We start from the raw sequence: 24,055 nt of genomic DNA on the forward strand, positions 1-24,055 counted from the left end.
GTCTGGAGTTGCCCTGGCTGCCCACTTGTTCTTATCCTTGTATTGCCATGGTCCAATGGCGGTCCTGTTTATGATTCATTGATAATAATATTTGTTTGTTGGTGTTTTTGTGTTTTTGTTTAGTTTGTTTCTCGTAAACTCACTCAAATAATGATCCTTGTCTCAGTACAGTCTGCACCTGCTGGCGTTGAAATCTCTTCCAAACAGAGATTGTCGACCTGTTGAGTGGCATCATCCTTCTCAAAGACATGTGGAGTTACAGGCAAGTCCCTCGGTGTTTAGTGTGAAGTCTACCAACATGGCGGTAATGGCAGTCAACTTACTCCCAGTAGTGCAGCTACAGCCCACAGGCAGCGCCATGCATAATTGACTTTTGTAATTGAAATGAGAGAGAACAAGGAGCACAGCCATCAGATGAGAAAATAAACAGGAAAGCTTGATGTGGACTGATTAGCAGACTGTGAAGAGAGAATTTCCCTTCCACATTACCACTCAACTGCCATCCTTGATTGCTTTCATTCAGAGTTGCAACCTTGAACTTTGAAACAGTGAAGCTGTTTGTTTGTTTAAACCTAACTCTACCTTAGTTCTTGGCTCGAGATTTGGCCATTTGGCAAGTGAACTTAAGTCAGCCTTCGTGTGAGGATTTCTTTATTAATATATTTTTGCATTTATTCATCGACTGTGATCAGCTCACACCAGAGGCAGCAACCACCATAATCATGTGCTTACGGCACTATGAGGAACACCCAAGAATGTACACAATGGTCTGAGTTTATGACAGCATGTGGTTGTCACGTGGTCACTTTAATTAGGACACGACAGACGCCTACAGTTGAGGTCTAGTCTCGAATAACAAGCCACCGGCCAGGTACATAATTACAGGGATTGTGTGTACCCGCTTGGAGAATTCTTATATTCACTGATAAACACTCTGTAAAGTTGAATGTCAGTTAATTTTCGTGTTTATTTTAGAGTATTAACAGTTCATTGCTTTGCTCTAACCTGTATTGAGCAGGTTGCCCTTGACATAAATGATATGAACAATCAGTAACAGTTTTTAAGCTTCTGTGTCCTCACAGCTCACATTGGGTCTGGAGTTGGCCGGGCTTCCATTATCTGTTCTTGTTGTTGTCCTTGTATTGCCAAACCACCAGAGATTGAATCTCATTGTGTTTCTCACCAAACAGTTGTTTATCCGTTGTTCTACCTTAACACATTGTCATCCTTGAAGACGTAAAAGTAGGGGCAGATAATTACGCCCTGCGATTAACAGATTGTAAGTAAGGTACCTTGTTTTGTGAGAAAATACAATGACGTCATGTGAATAACGTCATGAGGTGATGACGTCGTGATAGACTGAGAGTAGAAGAGGAGAAACACTGAAGACACACAACTAGGACAGGTGACAGGGGAGTCAGTGTCGGTCAACTTCAGGGGACTTGTTCCCAGGGGAGACAATTACAAGCTGTGCAGCGGGACATGAGGTCAAGTCGGAGAGAGTTGCGTTGTTGCACTGTCTTATCAACAAAAACCTAACTGAATCATAACCAGGGTCTTCCAGACAGAAAATGACTTTTCTCTCCAGACCACGAACACGATGTCCACGCGCCACCCACACCACGTCCTCGATGTCATCATCCTTCATCACTGGGATACCCCTCCGTCCAGTCCCGTCACAACACCTGAGTTGTAACTTTCCAAGTTTCCAACTTGTCTTTTCTCTAAAAGATCACAGAGAAAGTAGGTTTAACACAGCTCTGGACCCACTTACAAGAGCACCATCTCATTCCCCATGCTCAGTCAACATACAGACCTTTTCACAGAACTGAAACTACTTGAATTAAAGTGACCACCCACATATTATCTGCCCTTGACAGTCGTGATGTTTTAACTTTTAACGGATTTGAAATTGCTGGCGTAAGAGCCAGACATACAGAGACACAGAAATCAGTGTGAGTTTGAGCTAGTGTTTCTTTTCCCTTCCGTGTATTTCACACTAACGAGTGCCGTTACATCCTCCTTAAACACTAAGTAGTTGTTTGTTCACAACTGCTAATGTCAGGACGACATCGTGAATGTTGGGTGCGTATGAGAGGATCGTTGACAACTTTCTCTTCCGCACCAGTGGATCCAGACTCAGGGTCAGGTCGTGTCGTTTATATCGTGCTACACTGCTCCTTGCTGTCAACAACTTGTCACAGGTGGCGAGGGGAGGATCGTTATACGTCATCGCCGATGAAACTAAGCATGATAACATGTAAGTTCTTGAACGTGATATTGTAATTAAAAGCAAGTAAATGTGATCAAAACTTGAAACCGACAAAGATAGGATTGACTTTTGTACAACATCTTTAAACATACTGAAGACATTTGCTCACTGCCGGCTTGTCATGATTGCGCCATCTTGACATCCTCTTTATGAAAAAGATGACGAGAGGTAAGTCGCATTCCCTCAATAATATATGGTTTTACCTACTGCTTGGTCTACTTAAAAGAAAGATAAGTAATTGTTATTTCGTGTAGTCACACCAATGTAAGTGGAATGCAGTGAACACATGAACTACTTGAATACAGCGACACCACAGACTAGCGGACCTCAAGTGACGACAGACTGTAAGTGTTTCTGTCTTCAGTCATTAACGGTGTGAGCAGTAAGAGACAGTATGGTTAATAATAGCCAATGTAATCAGTATGAACGATAATGAGCAGTGTGAACACTATCGAAATATACAAAAATGTATCCATACAGTCTCTCGCATTTATACCTGATCAATCACACACACGCACGTGCATATATATATATGTTCTCCACATACTCCAGCTAACTTGTCACAGTTATTGTTATTTGTATTTCACGTCTCTTACATATCTTCGCTTGATAACTTTTCATCAGACAATCCTATTCCGTTGAGTAATTTTATTTACAAATATCCCTGGTAATCCGCAGATTATTTCTGTTGACAGAAAAAAGCTTTGTAGTTATCGGCTTAGCCTTTTGAGTTGTGGTTATTAGAAGACTGGGCAATCATTTCTATCTTTCCTATACGAGAAGACCTTTTATTGTTAGAATATGACTGTTCAGTTACATTTTGTCATATCACTATGGCTGTTGACTGTCAGCCGACTGTCTAGTCCGGCATCACCTACACAACATCGGCTCAGCCGCCATTAGCCAAGCTAATAATAGAACAGATACACTGCGACCCCCAAGGTAGCTTCTGAGACCCGAGATGGAGAACGTAGTGACTGTTACCTTCATGTAGAACTCACAATGTCAGAGTGAGTAGGAACAGGGGTAAGGGGGAATAAGGGAAGAGTGCTCCACACCTTCAAAAAGATATTTTATACATTCACACGAATGATGGCTTACTGCCGTAGTCTGCTATCGCCATCGCCTAGCGACACTAACAAACTAAATACCGACCGATTGTTTACCCTTTTATAACTATCGGCACACAAAAGTATTTTGTTTTTGAGTGTTTTTCTTTGTATGTTTATCTAAAGGTACTGGAAAATATATTTTAAAAAAAGTACTTCGCTTCAAATACCAAATTACTAAATACACCTAGACGTGGTTTTTTTTTTTTTTTTTTTTTTTTTTTTGCTAAATTAACCACTATTTAATTGGTGTTCTAATTTTTGTACAAGTTCTAATTTTTGTACAAAGTTTAAAGGTCTCTTTTAAGAGATATGCGGCTTCAAATATTACAAAATTATCATTTTTTTAGGCGAAAATGTTTTAGGGATATCTTAAGACAACTGTAATTTCTAATCTACTGGACAAAGTTGGTTTAAATTTAAAACACGAATAGATAACACACATATCTGTTAATCTATGTTAATTTATGTTAATTACTTTGGAAGTAGTGAAGTAAAGGTGGTGGTTTAAAATGACGACTAAGTATTTAATATTTGCTCGGGACACTCATGTCTATTTACTTAACTCGAACTGTTACTTGATAGTTGATGTAACGGATAAGTACGTAGTAGAGAGGGTATGGCGGGAAGGTCGACAACCGCGGTTGACTTGGTCTAGGGTAGCGGGCTGGATGTTGTTTGGGAAGTCCTGGGGCAAATGACATAAGTTGTGACGTCAAAATAACGGCAAAAAGGTGACGACAAAAATAGAGGAGAATAACGTAGGAAGAACGGTAAGCGGCCAGTGGCCGGCTGAACACAATTTGGTGGATTTGTGGTTTTTCTGCACCAACTCGCTGCTGCTGCGACCTGTGAGGACGTATTACCGTGGGAGTAATACTGTGTATGTACTACAGTGGAGTATGTAGTATGTACTACATCACTGGACGTGTTGCTGTTGTCCGCGTCATCGCCGTGGGAGCTCTGTGGTGAGAGCAACAGGCCGTGCAAATTTCTTGGTGGGCAAGGAACTGTACACCGACGTTGGCGAGCAGGAGCAGTGGACTTGGAGTGAGTAAGGAGGGGGCTACCCTTCCCTTCCTTACCCTGACGCACCGACCACCACCGGGGAGGGTACCGGTCAGCTGAGACTAACCGCCGGAGGAGGAGAGGCTTCCTCTTAGTTTCATCCCAACTACATCTTGCTCTACCCACCCGCCTGACAGCAACTTATCGGTATTGTAAAAAACACTTTTTTTATCATTTATTGAACTATAGGAAAGAGGATTAGAGTTGACTACATAAAACCGGGGACTGGAGAGCTGCGGGGACTAAACGGTTATTAACTTGTTGGATTTCGTCAAAGACGTACATGTGTTATGTATGTATGATGATAACACTGCGGATGTAAATTGTCGGACTGCGTCAAGGATTAGTATTGCAACTCTTCAATTGATGCCGTGTGGATTCCGGCAGAGTGACATGTCAAACTTTGTTAGTGTGAATGTGACGGAGAGGGCAGTAGGACTGGTCTTGCTGTTAAATGTCTCTATTTTCCCCAGCTCTAGTAACCTAAGCCTAGAATCTTTGTTTGTGTGTTATTTGTTGTTTGGACGTTCCTTGCTGAATTAGACACGTGTAAGTTGTTGATGAATGCTAATTGTTTATGTTGGACTTAGCATTATGTTCTTTTAGTTGTTATTTTTAGACAGTAACGATTACTAGGAATTAATATTGTTTGCAATAAGTCTTAATTTGTGAAATTGCAAAGTTATTAATTTTGTTATTCTTATTATTGGTGGTTATTTTGACTATTCTTGTATTGCTTTTGTAGTATACACTTCTTTAAAATTTTTCTTGAGAAGACATGGAATTACCGGATGTAGACAGTTTTATAGCCCAGAGACAGAAAATGGGATATACTGATACTGTATAGTATATTTCTTTTTGTGGAACGAATGCGCGTGTCTGCGGACGGTCCGTGACAGTTGAATAAACTAAGTTTCGAAAATGTGTCTAACCCGTCTATCGTTTTAAGTGGGTGCATTTTTCATTCATTTTCTAAATAAAAAATAAAATTCCACAACCCAGGTCTCACATTGGGGCAATGTCCCGACCCACATTCGCGCAAAGACAATTGAAGAGCTTAGAAATGTAAATATTTACAAATATAGCATGTGTTCAGTCAAAGGTTGTCTTAAATTTGTTACATTATTACACTGATAACCCAGATGACGCATTATTTAACGATTGAGAGCAAGTGACTATTTAGTAAATACACACATCTAGCTCCTCCCGATGGAGGGGTTCATTTCACATAATTTCTATACACATACTAAACACACAGAGTGACATTTGGAGAGGGCAACATTGTAATCAATGTTGAAAACTGCTAAATACATTCACCTAATATGGTGATTCAAACACACAAAATATAACCTCATTGACCAGTGACAAGCATTATTAATAACAGAGGTTAATTTTCAGTCTGCTACGTTACAAAGCAAGTGCTCGGTTACAAAACAGAGTGTTACACTGTCAAAGAATGAATGAGTTGATAAAAAAAATTTACGAGTTTCCTTCTTCTAGGACCATACCCTTCACACTCACACACCTTTCACTTACTATTCAGCAGTTGAAATGATAAAGGAAATGATTTTGTGTGTATATATATATATTTATTGCTTCTGCACTTTTGGCATAGCATAAGGCTTGCATGAATTCAATAAAACAAGTTCTCCTACAGTGGCATGTTCAGATATTGAGTAGATGCCAATTTCCCGACAATTTACTAATTGCAACAAAAACCCTAATTCGTCTGCTTGACACCAATAATCTTATAAAATGGGCAATAATGCTCAAACTGTTTCTATTATGGACAGACAAGCACAGCATTTGGCATGTTTAACCAGTGCTTGTATTTGTGGGGATTTGATTTTATAACCTTTAACTTTAAGAATTTTTGCAGAAATATTTTGTGTAATGTAGCACTAGTTGGTTCATTCCTTACGTCTTCATCCATCTCATCTAATAAGGGTCTTTTCGTTTGTTGATGTCCATAAAGAATGGAACTTTAAGGCATTAGGATTGTGAGTATAGTAAGGTGATAAATTATTTGTATGTTGAGCAGCAAGTTTTTTAGAGTTGAATAGATAATGAAATTACAAAGTATGTGCAGCCTTTCATTTCTAGGGTTTAATTTTGTCTACATGTTTCTTGTCTACATGTACTGGACTGTAGGTTTGTTTTGCAATCCTTTCGTGAGGTGCATTGAGCAAATATTTACATATGTACAAGCGCCTTAGAAATTCAATTATCAATATTTATACATGTTTACTTTATTTTCCATTGGATTCTGACATCAAGTTGCTGTCGATGATTACAACTACTTGTGGAAATTCACAGGCCCGATGTGTCTGCACACAGTGAAGGCCGCCGATAACTTTACACGCGAGCCGCCAGACCGGACAGCTTCTCCGGGCTCCGTGCATACGAATTGTTCGCTGCTATCCACCCTGAGCAGGCTACACCCGTTTAAACCCCTTCTCCGGTCTACATGCATACGGGGCTTGGTCTACAGTGCATCGCCGCTCTCCCTCCTTGAGCGACCCGACACCGACCGTCCTTTACTTCTGATGGACAGAAGGAGAGGCCGCCATTGAACTACCGGATCTACCCTGCGCTTGTCCGTCCGGCTGCGTGTCTGCTCGACTTGCGGAAAGCAAGAGTGCGACACCAACACTATAGCACTATACTAGTTATCACATGACAGTGACAACCCAAGAAGGGGAATAACCCACGTTCCTAACAAGACACTAAACCGCTGGTTAAATTGCCGCACCACCAGCGTATAAAGTTAGAGCTCAGAAATCAAAGTATTATTTATTACAAAAAAGTTTGCTTGTGCAAAGTACATGCAATATACAAAAGTCTGTAAGTAAGCGAAGCATTGTGTTTGATTGTGACAGTAAGTGGGGAGACATCCTGGCTGTTTTTCAGAATCTGCTTCATTCAGCGAACAGCTTACATTGAGTTTCCTGCAGACGACAGACGATGCTCCCCACAGACTGGGTCCTGTTGAGGGCAGACGACTGTTACCTGTCTGCTTACCTGTTGTGAGAGAGGACAGTCGCTGTAGCTGCTGAAGAGAATGGTATGCTTTGGCCATCTCCTCTTTCTCTTTCTCTCACACACACACAGTCGTATGGCCGTAGTCCTTCAAAGTTTGTTTCCCACATTCTGACATCTAGTTAGTTTAGTCTGGGTCGGTGTAGTGTCACTCGTGTTACTCTAATTATCATTGTTTCCCGTTTGAGCAGGTCTCCTCTTACGTACACCTCACATCTAGAATATGTTTGTATTTTATTTAATCTCATTGTCACACCTGATGTTTTCACCAACAGGGCAAACACAAAAAGAAGGCGGCTGTTGGTACAGGAGCTTTAGGGAAAGTCAAAGTTTACCTGCACCACGTGACTGATGCTGAGGCTGCTTGTCTTACGGACCCAGGTGAGTTGTATTTCTTGCAAATACAGACAAGTGGCATTGTGAGCAGACAGGCTGCAAGTCTTACAGACACGGGGTGGATTGTGTTGCACATAAATCTGTTCATATTGTTCTCTACACTATATTTGTATAACTGTACCAGGTTTCTGCCAGTTGTTTATTGAGAGTCTTTAATCGTTTTCATTTGTATGCTGGTTTTGCAATGTCTCTGTCCATGATAGAAAGAGTCTGAACAGTATTGTCCACATCTATTAATAGATAATTGGTGTCGGACAGAGGAATTTAACGTCTTTTTGCCACCAAGAAACAGGAAAGCTTCAGGAATTTTATATATACCTTAACATTTACTAACGAGAGAATTTGTATTTTTGGCTCAGGTAAACTCTATTGCTTGCCAATATGTAAAAGTAACAGACACCTGAAGTCGTTTGCACCATCTGTGGTCAAGCTGCTGCTCAACCTCAGATAAATGTCGGTGTGTGTGTGTGTGTGATGTTGGTTTGCACATGATTATTCTGGATGCAAGTTGTTGTTTATTTTATAGTATATATAATTTGCCTTCCTTTCACTGTACACATCAACGCTGCAGCTTGCAGTGAACGTGTTCTACTTTTATTTGTAACCTACTGTAACTAACATGTTTAAATTGCCCACTGGGACAAACACAGTAGATCATTGCACCACCTTCGTAGAGTTCGTGACAAGCAGGTTACTGTCATGTCAGCATTGTAAATGTTTAAACAAAAGTGACAAATATGAAGACACAAACGATAATCTGTACTACTGTACTGTAATCCTTTAACATAATTCATATTGTTTACATTATTGAAGGTAACGCGCGCCGACTCCAGGAGGTCAGGACTCGGTCAGGTGCTGATGTACAGGTTGACCCCAACCCATCATCCGTACCTGACAGGAAGACTGTCATCATAAAGGGTGACCTTACACAATTCAACAATGCTGTCAGGCTCCTCAATCAGATAACTGGATCGCAGGTGTAGTAGCTACATTAAAGAGCGGTGAAGATTTTTTTCTGTAGTTAAGAAAGCTTATATGTTAATAGTTAATGTCATTTTAAATTTAAGATTATTAATGGGATTGTAATTTGCAAAATAAAACTGCTTAGAATGGCGTAAAGAGTAGGATACATTTGAATCTCGTCTATTTATATGTGTGTTCATGTGTAAAACGTTGAAGGTTTTCAGTAGAATGTTGTGTTTAATAAGAGAAATTACACGGGACTCTTTTTATTGCTTCCACGAAGTCTCGTTCTCCGTCACGTGACCCTATGACGTGTGGTTTCCATAGTGAGAACCATGCCTCTAGAATGTGCTGCACCCGACTACCACCAAAAGATGGAAAAGATTCAAAATTGTCTTTTCATCAGTTTCCGAAAGACAGAGTCTTACAAGCCTGACACACAGAGTGCGTCATACGATAAAATGACGTCAAATCTTCGCAATGACCTCAGACACTTCCTGTCAGAGACTGACGTTTTAGGAGACTGACGTCACAACAAGACTCTGACATCACAACAAAACTCCTCTGCTTGACCATCTCGGGAAGCTATCGTGGTTTCTCGGCGGAAGGACACAAGAGTCGATTTCACTGGATTTTTTCAATTTGTATAAACATCGGCAACCGACATAGTGCTAATAAGTGGTAATTAAGTGAGAAACGAATCCTTTATTTCTCCTGTATCGCTCTCGTGCTCTGTCATTGTAACTAAATATAGTTTTGAAACGTTTGACCGTCGCCACAGCCTTATCACAAGCCTTGAGTATCCCTTTAAATTAGTTATTTTAAAATAATATACTATTTCCAAGAAAAGTAAAAGACGTATTTTTACACTCTGTTACTTTCTTATGCAAAGTGTAGGAAAAACAGCTAAACCAGCAAGTGTTCTTTGCATAGTAAATAAATTACATATCAATTTAAGAATAATCCGACTAATCTTGTAAGCATTTTCACTAAAAATTACTTTGATGCAGGAAGATGTTTTACAGCGAGCACAGGAGTTTTGGTTACAATGGGTTGAGGCCGCCTTCCCTGGCGTAGACTCACAGGCCTACTTCCTGCCTCCTGTCTACATCAACCGCGTGCCCATGACTAGACAGACCATTGCTGGTCAGGATATTCTTGTCCTTCACAAACCATCTGGACAGGCCGGTCAGTCCTGCAAAGTATCGGTGAATCCATCTCCCGCTGTTCAAAGTTCCATTCCTCAACCTACTTCAGTTCAGGACAGTGATGTTAGAGATGATGCAGCCATGCAGCGCATTTTCCTTTGTCTGCAGAAAATGTCGCAACAGAACAGTGAAGTGTTTGTGTCAATGAGTCAACTTCAGTTCGGGCAGTACCTGGGAGAACCTTGTTATGCTGCTGCAGCAGCCCAGGTGCCCTTAGCTAGAAGTCTTCCCCCTTGTCTGCCGAAAAAACTGGGACAAGGGCGACTTTGATGTGCTTCTTATTCACAGGGAGTACGGTTTTGTGGTCTGTGAGGTGAAGGCTGTTGGTGACAACGTAAGAGAGCTTGGTCTGTCACAGCAGGATATGGAAAACAACATCCGAAAGAAACTAAAACAGGCCATCGTTCAACTGGACAAGGCGGAGGCCATGTTGTCTCACATGGTGTCCGACATCGCTTCCGGTCTACGCATCACCAAGATCATCGCTGTCCCTAACCTCACGGCTCATCAGGTAGAGCAGGCAATCGCTGGTGACAAACAACTCACTCAGGTAATATTCGTAGGTTGAATTTGTCGATATTAATTCTAAACCATTGTCCTGATGATACAGGTCTGATAGATGTCGTGTTAATAACAGACAAGAATGACAAATCTTATGTGGGATATATAGTAGTTCTAAAATACATAAATTTAGTACTTTAGGTGTCAAAACAGTTATTAGGGTCTATTGTTTTAAAACAGTTTTAAGCAGAATCACAACCTTATCTGCATACTCTTCCACGAAAGAATGAGAAGTAGTTCTGTTTCCTTGATGTGTAATTCAGGTCGTCTCACTTGACAAGAAAAGTGTTGATGGATAGAGAGGTGTTGTCAACAGTTTTGCCAAACTAATTAGCAAGACCTTACGTATAGTTTGTGAGAACTATGGAAAGTTTCCAATCTTCAGCAAAGCATAGGCTAAGACAAGGGTGAAGAGCATGTAGCTCAAAGGTCGTATGAGGCATCCTAACTATCAGCTGGAAACTGTTTAGCGCATTTTGCTGCTGATCGTGAATTTTATTTCTGTAAAGGACCTGTGTCGCTGCCTTGGAAAACCACAAACAACAGATGCCGCCGGCGCGGTTGGTCTTTGTTTGACCTCTGATCAGTTGTCTGACCCCAAGACACCGTGGGACGTCAGTAGTCACGTGCTGGGGGAACTCGGACACTGGTGGCAGCGACGTGTGGCTGATGCTGGACCTGACAGTCACATGACACTTGATGTTTACCGGACATTAATAGCAAGGTAAATACTAAACATTATTTGTAGTCAACAGATTATGGGAGTAAGTACTGTGGTGTGGCTGGACACACAATAGATCGCTGATTCTGATGGTCAGTTCCTTCCCCATTTTTCTTTTCGGTATATCTGTCATGTTAACTATGCACATATTGACATCAACTTTGCCACTAAGTCAGTTAGGCGATAACTCTCCCTTCAAACACATAGATAACTAAAAATATATATTTTTGTTTTTACTCAAATACACAAACTCTCATGTGTATATATAAAGGTAAAGGTCATATAGACTTTGCGACTTTGGAGGGTGAGGTGTAAGCAGGCCCGTTCTTAGCCCCCGCGGGGCCCGAGGCAAAGGGCATGGTGCGGGGCCCTCACGCCACGATCACACGGTTTTAGTTGGGATCTAAAGTCACTTTTTTCCTCAGGGATATCTCGTCTTTTATCATTGACAGCACGCTGCATACACATTACAACATAAGCCTACGATTAATTTAAAAGCGCGGGGCCCCTTGAAGCGCGGGGCCTTAGGCAGATGCCTCGTCCGCCTGCCCCTAAGCACGGCCCTGGGTGTAAGAGAACTCACTTCTTTCGGGCCCAGCTTTAAGTGACTAGGGATAAGTTCCTCTCTGTCGCTCTTTTACCTCCCTAACCCTGTATAAAGTTAAGCATACAAATTAAAAGAGCTGTGAGTTGAAAGCAACATCAGGAAGGAGGACTAACAGTAATAATAATAATTTTGCCCTTCGCACCTCCAGGTGCATAGGCCATCGACGACAGTTTAGTACTGTCGTCGATGTTTTAGTAGCAAGGATTTGTTTTTACGGGGTGGGGGTGCTGGCCCCACGCCCAACCCTCCTCCTTTTTCGGCCGGGCTTGGGACCGTCCTTGGCGGAGAGCAGCCAGCCCTGTAAACAGATGCCACGTGCAGAGAAAGAATAGCGTGCCCGAGACGAGAAATGAACCCAGGGCAGCCAACCTTCACTGTATTGGTGACAGGCGCTAATAGCGCTAACCGTTGCGCCACCGGGCCGCTTAGGACTAACAGTATTGGGTGTTAACTCTTTCATAGCCACACTCAACATTAGCTGTTAAGTCGTCTGAAACTTAACAGTGGCAGTCTTACTAGCTTGATGTCAGTTATTTCTCCGGAGTTAGCGAAGCTTGATACTTGTGGTGGTGAATATGGTAAGTAAACACGTTCAAAATACATTCTGGCAAGATGTGATGAGGCATTATAAAAAGTTTATTAACAAGTGCATTCCAACATGCAGTAAAAACTTTCTCGGGAGCCCATTCACTTTAATTATAATATTATTAGAGGCAGAACAATTTTATATATTAAGAAACGGTTGGATGGAAAACTTAAAAAATTAAGAGACTTTACTAATGTCAATGGTATCTTTCTGACTCTTGAAGAATTATGTTAGGTATCCCGACTTAACTAGCACTACTCTCTTAACCTACATGGGCCTGATACAGTCCACAAAATATTATCAAATGAAGTGCAATTGTCTGTTAGTGTCTCGGAGTGAACCTGTACTAGTGGATTGAATATTATTAGAAAAAGGTGTATTTAACACGTCAGTTCCTGATGGCTACGTAGGGTGGGCTGGTCGTGCAAGAACACAAGAAAGATGGGAACCGCCTCACAACTGTAGATTGTGTTAAGAGTTTCACTCGGCAGTTGGCCTGTCGTGTCTGACTTTAAAAGCAAAAAACTTCAAACCTAAGGCTTCATGACTTATTCTCTTCCCGTCGAACGTTCCAGAACCATCCATCTTCTTTTCCCATGGTCTCGTCACGATCTTCCCCTCCCCCGTAAGCGGCCCGGTGGCGCAACGGTTAGCGCCTGTCACCAATACAGTGAAGGTTGGCTGCCCAGAGTTCATTTCTCGTCTCGGGCACGCTGTTCTTTCTCTGCACGTGGCATCTGTTTACAGGGCTGGCTGCCTGCCGTAATATAGCCTTAGTTGCTGGCACGGCGTAAAACACCAATGCCCCCCCCTCCCCCGTGGCGCCAGTGGTCACCACCATGCAGCCTGTCTGGTCAGAGTCTCCACAAGTAGCTCAGGCAACTTTGTAACTTCTGGTGTAACAACAGGTCCAGTAGCCAGTAGCCGCGGGTGGCGACTATTCCTTTTGCACATGATTTTTGCACTGACTTGTTGTACGCATGCGCGAACTGCCACACGTGGTTACCAAGCTGACAAACCTTGACCTCGACCTCGCGAAAGAAACGCTAGCTCGCGTGACCGAAGCTTTCATTCAAAACAAAAGGCATGAGTAAGAAATGCCGAGATGGATGTGCTTCAAGACTGATGGTTAAATTAAAAGATAAAGTTTTGGCTTGTTTTGATTAACATTACCAAAAAAAAAAGAAAAAAAAAATAGTCGCCCGCGGGTAAACAGTGTAAGGCCGGTTGTTAGGTACTCAGCGTGAGAAAGGAACTGTCCTGGGAGCTGTTCAACCCTTACCCTCTACAAACAATTTTTTTAAAAAACTCTTGAAGACAATAAAGTGTATCCATCTGCACTTAGAAAGTGGGAGGTGGAATGTAAGTGGGCTGATATATTTCTAAAGACTTTCTAAACTACTAAAGATACCCGATTAAGATGGTTAAATTTTACTTCATATCCTTCCCACAAAATCGTTTTTTCACTGTAAGCTCACTGTACGTCCTTTGTGTTGTTTTCTTGGTAATCAGGACAATGAAAGTCTTTAACACACAGTCTGGCACTGTCCATATGTCTATTTTACACCCGCCATCAGCATTCATGAGGCAGCGAGTACATCTACGACGGCGCTGTCAACGTGAAGGATACAAAAGCCTCAAATATATTACTGGGAGTGTGATGACCTCTGTGTTAATTAGCCTTAAATACTGAATGTTATATTAACGTTGTGTGTTAAATGCTTCGTTGCACGGACAACTTCACACGTGTTGTGTGTTTAATGTTTCGCAAAAGCGGCGACAGTCTCCTCGTGACACACGTGACTGTCCTCACCTGGGGTGTCTGTAGTTGGTTGACGTCATCGCAGTAGCAGACCTACAGGTGGTCATCACACGTGTGCTTGTATCTTGACCTGTCAGTTTTCAGGCACAAATGTAGGTATATAGATGTAGAGGTAAGTAGATGTAGAGGTATATCGATGTAGAAGTATGTACAGATATAGAGGTATGTAGATATAGAGGTATGTAGATATAGAGGTATGTACATGTAGAGGTATATAGATGTAGAAGTATGTACAGATATAGAGGTATGTAGATGTAGAGGTATGTAGATATAGAGGTATGTAGATATAGAGGTATGTACATGTAGAGGTATATAGATGTAGAAGTATGTACAGATATAGAGGTATGTAGATATAGAGGTATATAGATTTAGAGGTATATACAGTTATATAGGTAGGGATGTACATATACAACGATAATTTAGACACGTATATAGATAAAGTAATATAGATACGTGAGTATGGTCGTTTCCCAGTGCTTCGTCACGCACGAGTACATTATAGAGGTCTGCAGGATTGTCTTTCCCAAAGTCTGAGCTTACGTTCTACGTTTGTATCACGAGGTGCACTCAGCCATATACAGCTGATCACGTGACTACGATCAATCAGCGAAATTACGACTGAGAGTGGGCGTGCCAAAAGAGAGATCCCATGTCTTGTTTATGAAACAGCGAAAACACGCGACTCGCTCTTTTTTTATACATTCTTTTTCAATTTAGGGAGGGTCTCGGCCCCTGGGCCCCACCACCAGTTGGTGCAACTGACCTTGTAGTTGTGTGGTGGCTTGAGCACCTTGTAGTCGTGTGGTGGCTTGAACACCTGGTGTTGTGGTGTGGTGGCTTGAGCACCTTGTAGTCGTGTGATAATTTCGCCTTGTCGATCCACAGAGCGATGTCGGCAGGAGCCTTGTGCTCCTCGCAGATGTAACCGAGGCAAACAGGTCTGTCTTCATTCTCGTGTTACTATCGTCTCTCTATTCTCTCTGCTGTTTTGATGGAAATCATTTGTTTAACTTTTTTTTTGTAAAAAATTGTTTCCCTCTGTCAGAGACAACACGAATATTGCCCAATGTTACAAGATGGCACGTGCTACACGTCACATTAAAATGCCATTGTGACATTTATTGTGCGGGCACACACATATGGTGAACATACAGAGAAGAACTACTGCTGATCTTCGTTATTGAAAAACAAATTTACAAAGTGTTCTAAACGTTATACACAATCAGGGGCGCAACTCTGTTGTCTTACCCGCGGCATTCTTTTTTTGACTTGTGTCGCTCACCCTATGGGGTCTAGGCACGTGTGATGGGCAGAACCTTGTAGTGAGGTCGTTACTACACTCTCGACTACTCTGCCATCCACGCCAACATAATCATAAGCGCGATGCACTTTCACTAAATTACTAATTAACGGTTGCTACAGACTCGAGCGCAGACTCGAGCGCACACCCCAACAAACAGCACAACGCAAGTTTTAGTAAAAGCACAAATACTTATTAAGTCACAAGAAACAAATGACGAGAGCCTACAATACATTCAAGGAATGAATGGAATATGCAAATGAACTAAATCCCTTTCATGACTAGCTATCTACTGTGTTCCGTTAACCTACTCCTTAATAATCCAGATACCTAGTGAGTCAATTAATCTAAGTCCACACTCACACCACTACACGCTCAGTCACTCTGTACAATACACATACACACGCCACTTAGCTTGAACCAAGCGCCCTGCTGTGTGGGTGTTAGTCTCTGATGGACACACACAAAACCTACACACAACTGTCACTTGAGATTTCGCACAATTGTATGGAGAGCTCTCCGACGCGACGAAGAAGAAATGATGGCCGATGACTTTGGTCATCCGTTGGCCGGCACCACGACGAGAGATGTACGAAGTCGAGTATGGAGACGAGCTCTCACTCGTATCGTCCCCGTGCACCAGCGTGAACCTTGTTTCCGTCACCAGCAGGTCTGCGCGTGTCTTGTCTGACTGGTGATAGCTGGCCACGAGGTGGTGAAGACTTGAGTTACGAACTCCTCTTCTGATGATCAACATCTAAGAGTCCAGTAGCAAAAAGTCTAGGGTTTGGGTCCTAGCCCAATATTAAAACAATTCCAATTCCAATTCCAAATCTTTATTTACGAGGGGTAAAATAAGCAACTGGGCGCTTTTTTTCATTTAGCCCTCACCCTTTACAGGGAAGGAAATTAACTACATAATGAAGTAAATAAGCTTTATAGAAAAACAACCGCTATATTAAATAATTAACAGATTCAAAATATATTAAAACGCTTGCATGAGCCACACTTGCACTCGATTGGTCAGTCATACCACATGACATACCACTACAACCAATCACGCATCACCGCTAGTGTGAGACAAGGTCCCCAAGTCTTTGGGTTTCCACTTAGTAACACGGTACTTAACCCCGGCGCCTTTTTGTCTGGCTTTCCATTCACTGGCTCGCGTGTGACAATATTGTCCTTCTCTAAGTCGTAATGAAGGCGTATGTTGGTCGCCGTGACGTCAGTGGCGTCAACAAACGTCTCGCCTAACCTCTTGACCTTACGTTATGTGTCCGTCGTGACGTGAATGGTCTTTTAATTAGCGGACATCCGCCTGAAGCGATGACTGCTCCTACGTCAGTGGCCGCGAAGCAGCTTGGCCTTTGTTGATCTTAAGGTCAGCACTACCAGGGGCTAACTATTCCGCCTTCTGTCAGTCAGTTTACCCGCGCGTCCACCCTCCACTTGAGAGAGAGTGAGAGCACCAGTGCAAAACCCACACTATAGCCCAATCACTACTCTTTCGTGACAACTTGTTTTATCTCTACAGGATTTAGCTTCTACATGGGACATAGACATTGACATCTTAAGGGTCATGAACTTTGTGGCCGCATCATGATCTGCAAATAAGCCGTCAACTATGTGAACTGTATCACGAAGGCTCGTTTCAATGTTCAGTCTGGTGTGTCGGACATTGTACATGGCGGTGATGACAGTGACGATGTAAGCCTAAATGATGAAGTTGTACGAGATGACTGGGACATAGTCACCTCTGGTGCATCTAAATTCAACTTCGAGGAATTTTTTTTTTTATAAGTGACGAGAGCTTGGAAGCTTGCGGTGAACTTTCTCTTAACAAAATATGCGAGGAAGCTGCGTCTGTGACACACAGTGGAGATGGAGATGATGGCGACGCCGGAAGTTACGACGACGACTATTGAGAATCAACAGGTCCACCACCAACAAGTGTCCGAAGTCCTCACAGCGCTGGACACGCGAGGGAAGTTTGCCTTCAGGCCCCTGGGGGCAACGACATGTTGGGACACGTGATGTTGTAAATACGAGCACAACTCACAGGACAGGCCACCTTGGATGAGTTCATCCCCACGGCGACATAAAGTCTTGTCTACACACGGTCACAACCTGGCTGCTCACCTGTTGGACTTTGACATCGTAATATGTTTAGACAGGATTGTGACATGCGGTGTCTGTCATACTTTCTCCATGTCTTGATGTCACGTGAAGCAAATAAAGTGTTTCCTCTATGTCACGTGTATTATGGCGGTCCCTTGAGAAACGTGAAATCGAGGTTTTACTGTAAATATTTTATGACGATTCTTTACAATTTGAAACAGTTATGTGAGGTTACTTTGTTTATTCACTCAGCTAAACTATTTTCACAAAGTTAACAATAGCTATTTGTTCCCGGTTGGCGTTAGATTGCGGAGGTGACAGTGTTTATTGGTGAAGAGAATAAAGTTAGAGAGAAGAATTCATGCTTCACCGCGACATGTACAACTCTTAGTAGACAGTAGACCGTAAGTGACAGAGAGAAACAGAATTTAGTAACTACTTCCAATTTTTGGATTTGCTTCTCATCATAGAAGTACGTGAGTACGACAATAAAAAAAAAGTATTATCTATAAATGTATCAAACCACTTGATAATATGTAAATCACTCAATATATATGTATGATTTATTATTTTAATAGTAAGATGAGGTCAAGTATCCAACATTTGTTTGTTGTAGGTTCTGTGGTCCGGCGACAACAGTGACTGTGCCATGCACATGTCCTCCACGTGTGAGTGTCAAGACCCTGGGTGAGGCCGTGTGGTGGACAGGAGAGTGCTACACTGCTGTAATAACACTCTTCCCGGAGCAAGTTCACCTGCTACACACGGCGCCTCCCACACTCTTTGTCATCGGACCGCCCGGTACAGGTAAAACTGTGGTGCTGCTGCTGATGGCCATAGAGTAGCTGCGATGTGGTCACCACGTCTACGTTGTCAGTACGTGGAGGGGGAGTCGTGCAGCGTGCACCATGTTGTATCACCTGTTGCTGCAGACAGTAAAGACACAACAGTCAGCAGGTGTATCACCCGGTCAGCCTCACCTCCTGCAGTATGAGCTTGATGGCGGTGACGACGTGAAGGCCGTCAACGACTTGTTACAGGCGGCGAGCGGAGGGTCGTTGTACGTCATCGCTGATGAAATAGCGAGTGAGTTGGGGTGAGTTGTACATCGTGTGGTGTGATGATAGACACACAGGTAGATGTTGTCTGTATTTACTGGATTAAAACTATTTGGTGCTTAACAGGTGATGTTTCCTCAACAGTTGTGACACCTGATGGAGGTGTTGTGTTGTCAACATAGATTTGTTTTGAAGCATCGACTGTTACACAGATTGTGTTGCAGCACGTGTCATTATTGTGACATCAATTACTTGATGACATCAATGGTAACAATATTACACATGATACACAAACAGAATCACACATTAATAATAGTACACAGTGTAACGCGTGTAGCTACATCCTATGTTACAGTATTGGCTACAGAATCAGCAACAAGTTCCAGACTTTGTGTCAGTTGCTGCTGACACAGGTTCCTCGTCTCCATCTGTGGGCGGCAAGTTGTTTCCATGACTACGCACCCGCCGGCTGGCAAATAGAATATTTAACCAGACCCCTCCGCTCTCCTCCGGCCGTCGTCAGGGAAGTCGAGCAGGACAAGAGGATCACTAGAGACCGTCATGTACGGCCGTACAGAGAGCGAGGTGTGCCCGACCACACAGACGGCCCGCCAGTCACACGACTGTATCACCGAGGTCAGGGTCACTCAGGTGACAGGCCAGTTGACTGTGTGACGTGCGGTCGTGAGGTGGCCAGCTTCCTACACAGTCTCCGTGTTGATGTTACAGGTAGGTGTGTGTATTGTGTAGTGTAACGTTGTTTACAGTTAAAGACTTAAGGTGCGGACACACGAGAAGCCAAAAGCGGCTTCGCAAGCTTGGCTTTCGAAGCAGCGCTTTTCCGAGCCCGCTTGCGGGCTGCTTGATAAGCTGGCTTGTGGGGGGGCCACTGGTCACACACACGAACGCTGTTTCGAAGCACAAACGAAGCACTGTGCGAGAGTCGCGTCCCTTGTTCACTACAATGTCGGACACACTGGATGTTATTGTGCTATGGCTGGCTATTAAAATAAAGGAAAAGAAAAGAAAGGAGAGACAAAGAAGTTAATTAATTCGATCAAATGAACGGTCTGGTCCTCGCTGAGGTTCGCCAGAGACCCTGTTGCTTTCACAGCCATGTGGAAACGCGTGGAAAAGTAGAACAGGTTCTAAAGCGCGAAGCAGGCCGCAAGCTAAAGACAAGCAGGCTTACGAAGCCGTTTGGGGACAGCTGGTTTCGTGCTTTTGGCTTCTCGTGTGCCCGCCGCTTTACCTATGTGATAAATAACGAACAGGTGAGAAACAGTCTTGTAAATAAGACTGTTAGTGACGTACGTGTCTCTCACTTTACCTGATGACGTCACGATGCTATTGTTTATATCCATGTTGACAGGGAGAAGCACAACATCTACAACATTGACCTCTACCAGTGGCGGCACAACACCACCCTGTCTACAGTGGAGAGACGTGCTGGTGTTGAGCTGGTATAAAGTAAGTGATCAGCTGGGTATGGTCACAGGACTGCAAGAAGCAGGTATCCCAGTGCGGATGATAAAGGATTATGACATCGAGGACGTGGCAACGGCCCGCAGTGACGTGGTGTGGGTGGCGAGTGGACATCGTGTTCGTGGTCTGGAGAGAAAAGTCGTCGTCTGTCTGTACGGTTTAGTTAGATCTGAGTATTTACCACTGTACAACCTTACCTCTCCCCGACTTAACTTCATGTCCCGCTGTACGTCACAACTTGTGATTATCTCCCCTGACGACTAGCCGCTAGAAGGTGACTGACACTGACACTGACACTGACTCACCTGTCACCTGCTGTAGTCGTGTGTCATCTCTTACACCAACAATTGTCTTTTAGTGTTTGTCCTCTTCTACTCTCAGTCTATCACCACGTCATCACCTTATGATGTAATAGATATGACGTCATTACAGATTTTTACATCACGAGGTCCGTGTCTCTGTTTACAAAACAACAAGTGTCAACAAGTTTGTCTGTTACAGAGGTTTGTGTGTGTTATTGTGTCATCATATCCGTGCGTGTGTCAGTCTACCAGTGTGATATCTGTGTCACTGTGTGTATAAGTTGTACACGTGCTGTCGAAGGTCCTCATCAGACTGTAATGTCAGTGTCGTGCACTAAAGTATTCAGTCTGATATTGTTTACTGCCAGTTGTAAACAAAGGGGACAGAACTCTGAGACTAAATACAGACTCGAGTGGTCCATCAAATTCCGCTTCATTGCGTTAAGAGATTTATTGATGTAAACACAACAAACACTAGCGGCTCACTTATACAACACATGTTACAAGTTTAACTGTTTGGCACAAACACATTCACACGATGTACAAATGTTGTTTCAAATCCTTTATAAATGTCGCCCCACGTTTCACAATGAGTGTTTCAATAAAGATTTGTGTTGTTAGTTTAAAACAGGTACAGACTGTTGTTAAGTGGTTAAAATAGTTTTAACAGTCATGTCACCCACAGGCACCACGTGCGCACTGTTTCAACAAAGTCAAACAGCAGGCTGACAATATAAATATACAGCAGATAGCAAATAAACCAGTAAATAGCAATGACAGGATAAAATACCTGTACCACGATCACATGACACTGTTATAGTTTGCCAACATTTTGTCAGAACACACACTATACCCTGACCGTGACATGTCATTCAACACAGATCACACGAGTTCTGAGGCTGCAGGTCAGAGAACAACTACCTGTGCCAGAGGTCGACCAGGTGGACCATGCACCATTTACTGATGACAGCCAATGAGGTCACAACACGCTGTTATTTTATGGACCTGTTCTATCTCAAGCTCCCTATGCACGTTTCTTTAGGTCTGTGTATCAATCACCTCCGTGTGCGTGTATACCCCACTGTCAGTAGTCTGCCTCTTAGTGAATGTATCACTGATGATAGCTTTAGTGTTTTGATGAAAGGTTTAGACACTCACAATGTTCAAAAGAAGATATTACAGGATATGTCATCAACATTACTGTCTTTTACTTCTACCTTCCACGAATATTTCTGCATCTAGTTCATGTTCACTTCAGACAAAGCAAACGCGTTTATGTCTGTCCTGACGGGAAGCAACGAATATCACCAACAGCATTTTGACCTGGCGGCCGTGGTTGCTGTGTAACAGTCTCTATAGGAGGTGACCCCGACTGACCCGCTGAGGGGTGCACAACGCAGCATAAACCAGCCACACTGTACCTTCTACTCACGTGCAGGTGTGTGCTCACTAGTCATGTGACACAGCGTGAACCTGCGATATACTTTAGGGTTTGACAACGACTACATTTGTTACTTACTACTAGTTGAACATGAGGCGTGTTTCATGCCGACTGAACATGTATTTCATACAGGCTAAGGGTGGGTGTTCACAGAGGCTGAATATGGAGCTTGATACAAACAGCAGGAGTTTGCTTCAAGACAGTGCAGGTGGGCGAGATATGGACTGTGAAGTTTTGACTTGACTATGGTTTAATATTGAGTTTGAAAAAGACTTTTACTTGTTCATTCAAAACGAACTTCATTCTATTGAAGGTAAAAGGTTCATAAAAGTGTAAAGTGTTCATAATCGTGTAAAGTGTGTACTTCAAACACTGCTACATTATTGAATGTTTATGTCAATTTGATGATGCAAATGTATCGCATATCAAAGTTTGATGAATAACAGGTCTTGCTAAATATTCTTCACATCTACATACGACACACAATATCTAACTGTTTGTACTGAATGTCACGAAGTAACTTGTTGCTCAACTGTCGTATTGTGAAAGGCTGTATCAACAATGACACATTGAGCTCTGTGTATGGATGGCTTCACGTGACCATGTAGACGACGGGAAAGTTTATGTTGTCGCTAAGGGAGCAGACTTCACTGTCAGTGTCTTGTGAACGTCTGACCATGTCTGACAGTAGAAACCGCAATCGCTGAGTGTTGACTTGCTCTACTGTGAAAAAACAAGTTGGTGAACTGTTTACACTGACAAGGTGAGGCATTCATTTGATAAAATTGTTTATTTGTTAAGTCGCCGTCTTAGAAGACTTGAGTGTCCCGAACAAATATCAATTACTCTAAATTAAGACAGATTTACCAATGCATGTGTTTTCTATCAGCGTTTGAAATTGGATTCCAATCTTTTCAGTAAATTAGACATTACAAAGTTTTGGGGTATTGTAAGATTTCGCGATGTACAGATGGGAGCTTCAAACATGGTCCACAGTCAATAGTCATAGCTGTCATGTAAATTACAAACTTCAAACAGCTTATATATTTATATATATTATAATATCTCCCAAACTAATAAAGATAGAGACTCAAGTTTATATAAATACTCATTTAACAAAAAGTTATTTTGTGTGGCGGTACGTACTTAAAGAATCCTTTAGTGTCAGTTGCAATGTCAGCATGTGCGATGAAGAAAAATTATTTATCGCATTCAGATTTATACACATTTTTTTATGGTAATTACAGAGCCTATGCCCTATACAATATCCCATAGATATTGGACGCTAGCTTCATACTTCAAAGATCACAAGAACATTAAGCATAAACAGCCTGAAAAAGTAAATCACTGACTAAATATGCAGTTCTAAAAATTTAACAATTATTCTGGCGTCAAGCTTCCTTAATATTACAAATAATAATTTAGGAGAACCCATTTAATTTATTCAAACGGAAGAATATTCGACTCACACAAAATCGCAACAAAATACCCGCAGCCTCAAAAATACTCAAGATTTGCTGGATCAGAGTGGTTCTTGTGTAGTGTTAGTGAGCATCATTCATAGAGGAGCACATGACTGAACAAAATGTTCACTGCAGCCCCTGTAGTTGTTAAGAAGTCAGAAGTGTTCTTCTCTTAACTATTTTAAGGCATTTTCCAGAAAACACTGTTACAAAAGTAATAGCAAGTTCTGCTCAAACATTCCATATGCCAGCAGCACTCGGTCTGACAGTTGAGCAGATGTTTACACAGACTTTCAGGTGCACAACAAGTGTCTGCTCCACGTAGCCTTGGAAGTCGCCTTGACGAGTTTGATTTCCACCTTTCATGGCATATAAACATAAACATGGTCAGCAAACATTGGACCTTCTTCACAAACCGTCGAGTTTAAAAGTCAGCACAGAAATATTGAGTCGTCTTTATCATTCATTCAGTGAAAGTCTATTCCATATTGAAAATACCCGCTGTTAGTAATATTTCCTTTAATGATTCTATT

General features: G+C 42.4%; 3 protein-coding genes across 10 annotated transcripts in view; all 3 read left to right on the forward strand.

The window, feature by feature from the left end:
• The window catches only part of LOC112554948, a 141,959-nt gene extending 123,508 nt beyond the window's left edge, over positions 1 to 18,451 (forward strand). For 2 of the 8 annotated variants that reach the window (XM_025223030.1, XM_025223031.1), the window contains exons 2-7: positions 7,360 to 7,513; positions 7,764 to 7,869; positions 8,698 to 8,861; positions 9,858 to 10,605; positions 11,126 to 11,340; positions 18,390 to 18,451. In XM_025223030.1, coding sequence (XP_025078815.1) covers positions 7,511 to 7,513; positions 7,764 to 7,869; positions 8,698 to 8,861; positions 9,858 to 10,325 — 741 coding nt within the window. In that variant the 5' untranslated portion in view covers positions 7,360 to 7,510 and the 3' untranslated portion in view covers positions 10,326 to 10,605; positions 11,126 to 11,340; positions 18,390 to 18,451. The other 6 variants (XM_025223028.1, XM_025223032.1, XM_025223026.1 and 3 more) reach the window with 6 other exon arrangements.
• LOC112555482 overlaps positions 1 to 24,055 on the forward strand; it is a 70,690-nt gene that overhangs the window by 31,202 nt on the left and 15,433 nt on the right. The gene's annotated exons all lie outside the window — the stretch shown is intronic.
• LOC112554944 lies at positions 18,642 to 20,652 on the forward strand. Its single transcript, XM_025223023.1, has 3 exons — positions 18,642 to 18,869; positions 19,187 to 19,560; positions 20,204 to 20,652. Exons 1-3 carry the CDS (start codon positions 18,682 to 18,684, stop codon positions 20,578 to 20,580), a joined length of 939 nt encoding a protein of 312 aa, XP_025078808.1. The 5' UTR covers positions 18,642 to 18,681; the 3' UTR covers positions 20,581 to 20,652.

The sequence above is a fragment of the Pomacea canaliculata genome, linkage group LG14 (genome assembly GCF_003073045.1).
Source record: "Pomacea canaliculata isolate SZHN2017 linkage group LG14, ASM307304v1, whole genome shotgun sequence".
NCBI lineage: Eukaryota > Metazoa > Mollusca > Gastropoda > Architaenioglossa > Ampullariidae > Pomacea > Pomacea canaliculata.

Bases quoted from the DNA above. Each gene is read 5' to 3' on its own strand.
- LOC112554944 (XM_025223023.1), top strand. From the start codon at position 18,682: ATGTTGTATCACCTGTTGCTGCAGACAGTAAAGACACAACAGTCAGCA. The intron at 18,870-19,186 runs GTGAGTTGTACA...CCTATGTTACAG, and splicing joins GAAATAGCGAGTGAGTTGGG to TATTGGCTACAGAATCAGCA. The intron at 19,561-20,203 runs GTAGGTGTGTGT...CCATGTTGACAG, and splicing joins TCTCCGTGTTGATGTTACAG to GGAGAAGCACAACATCTACA.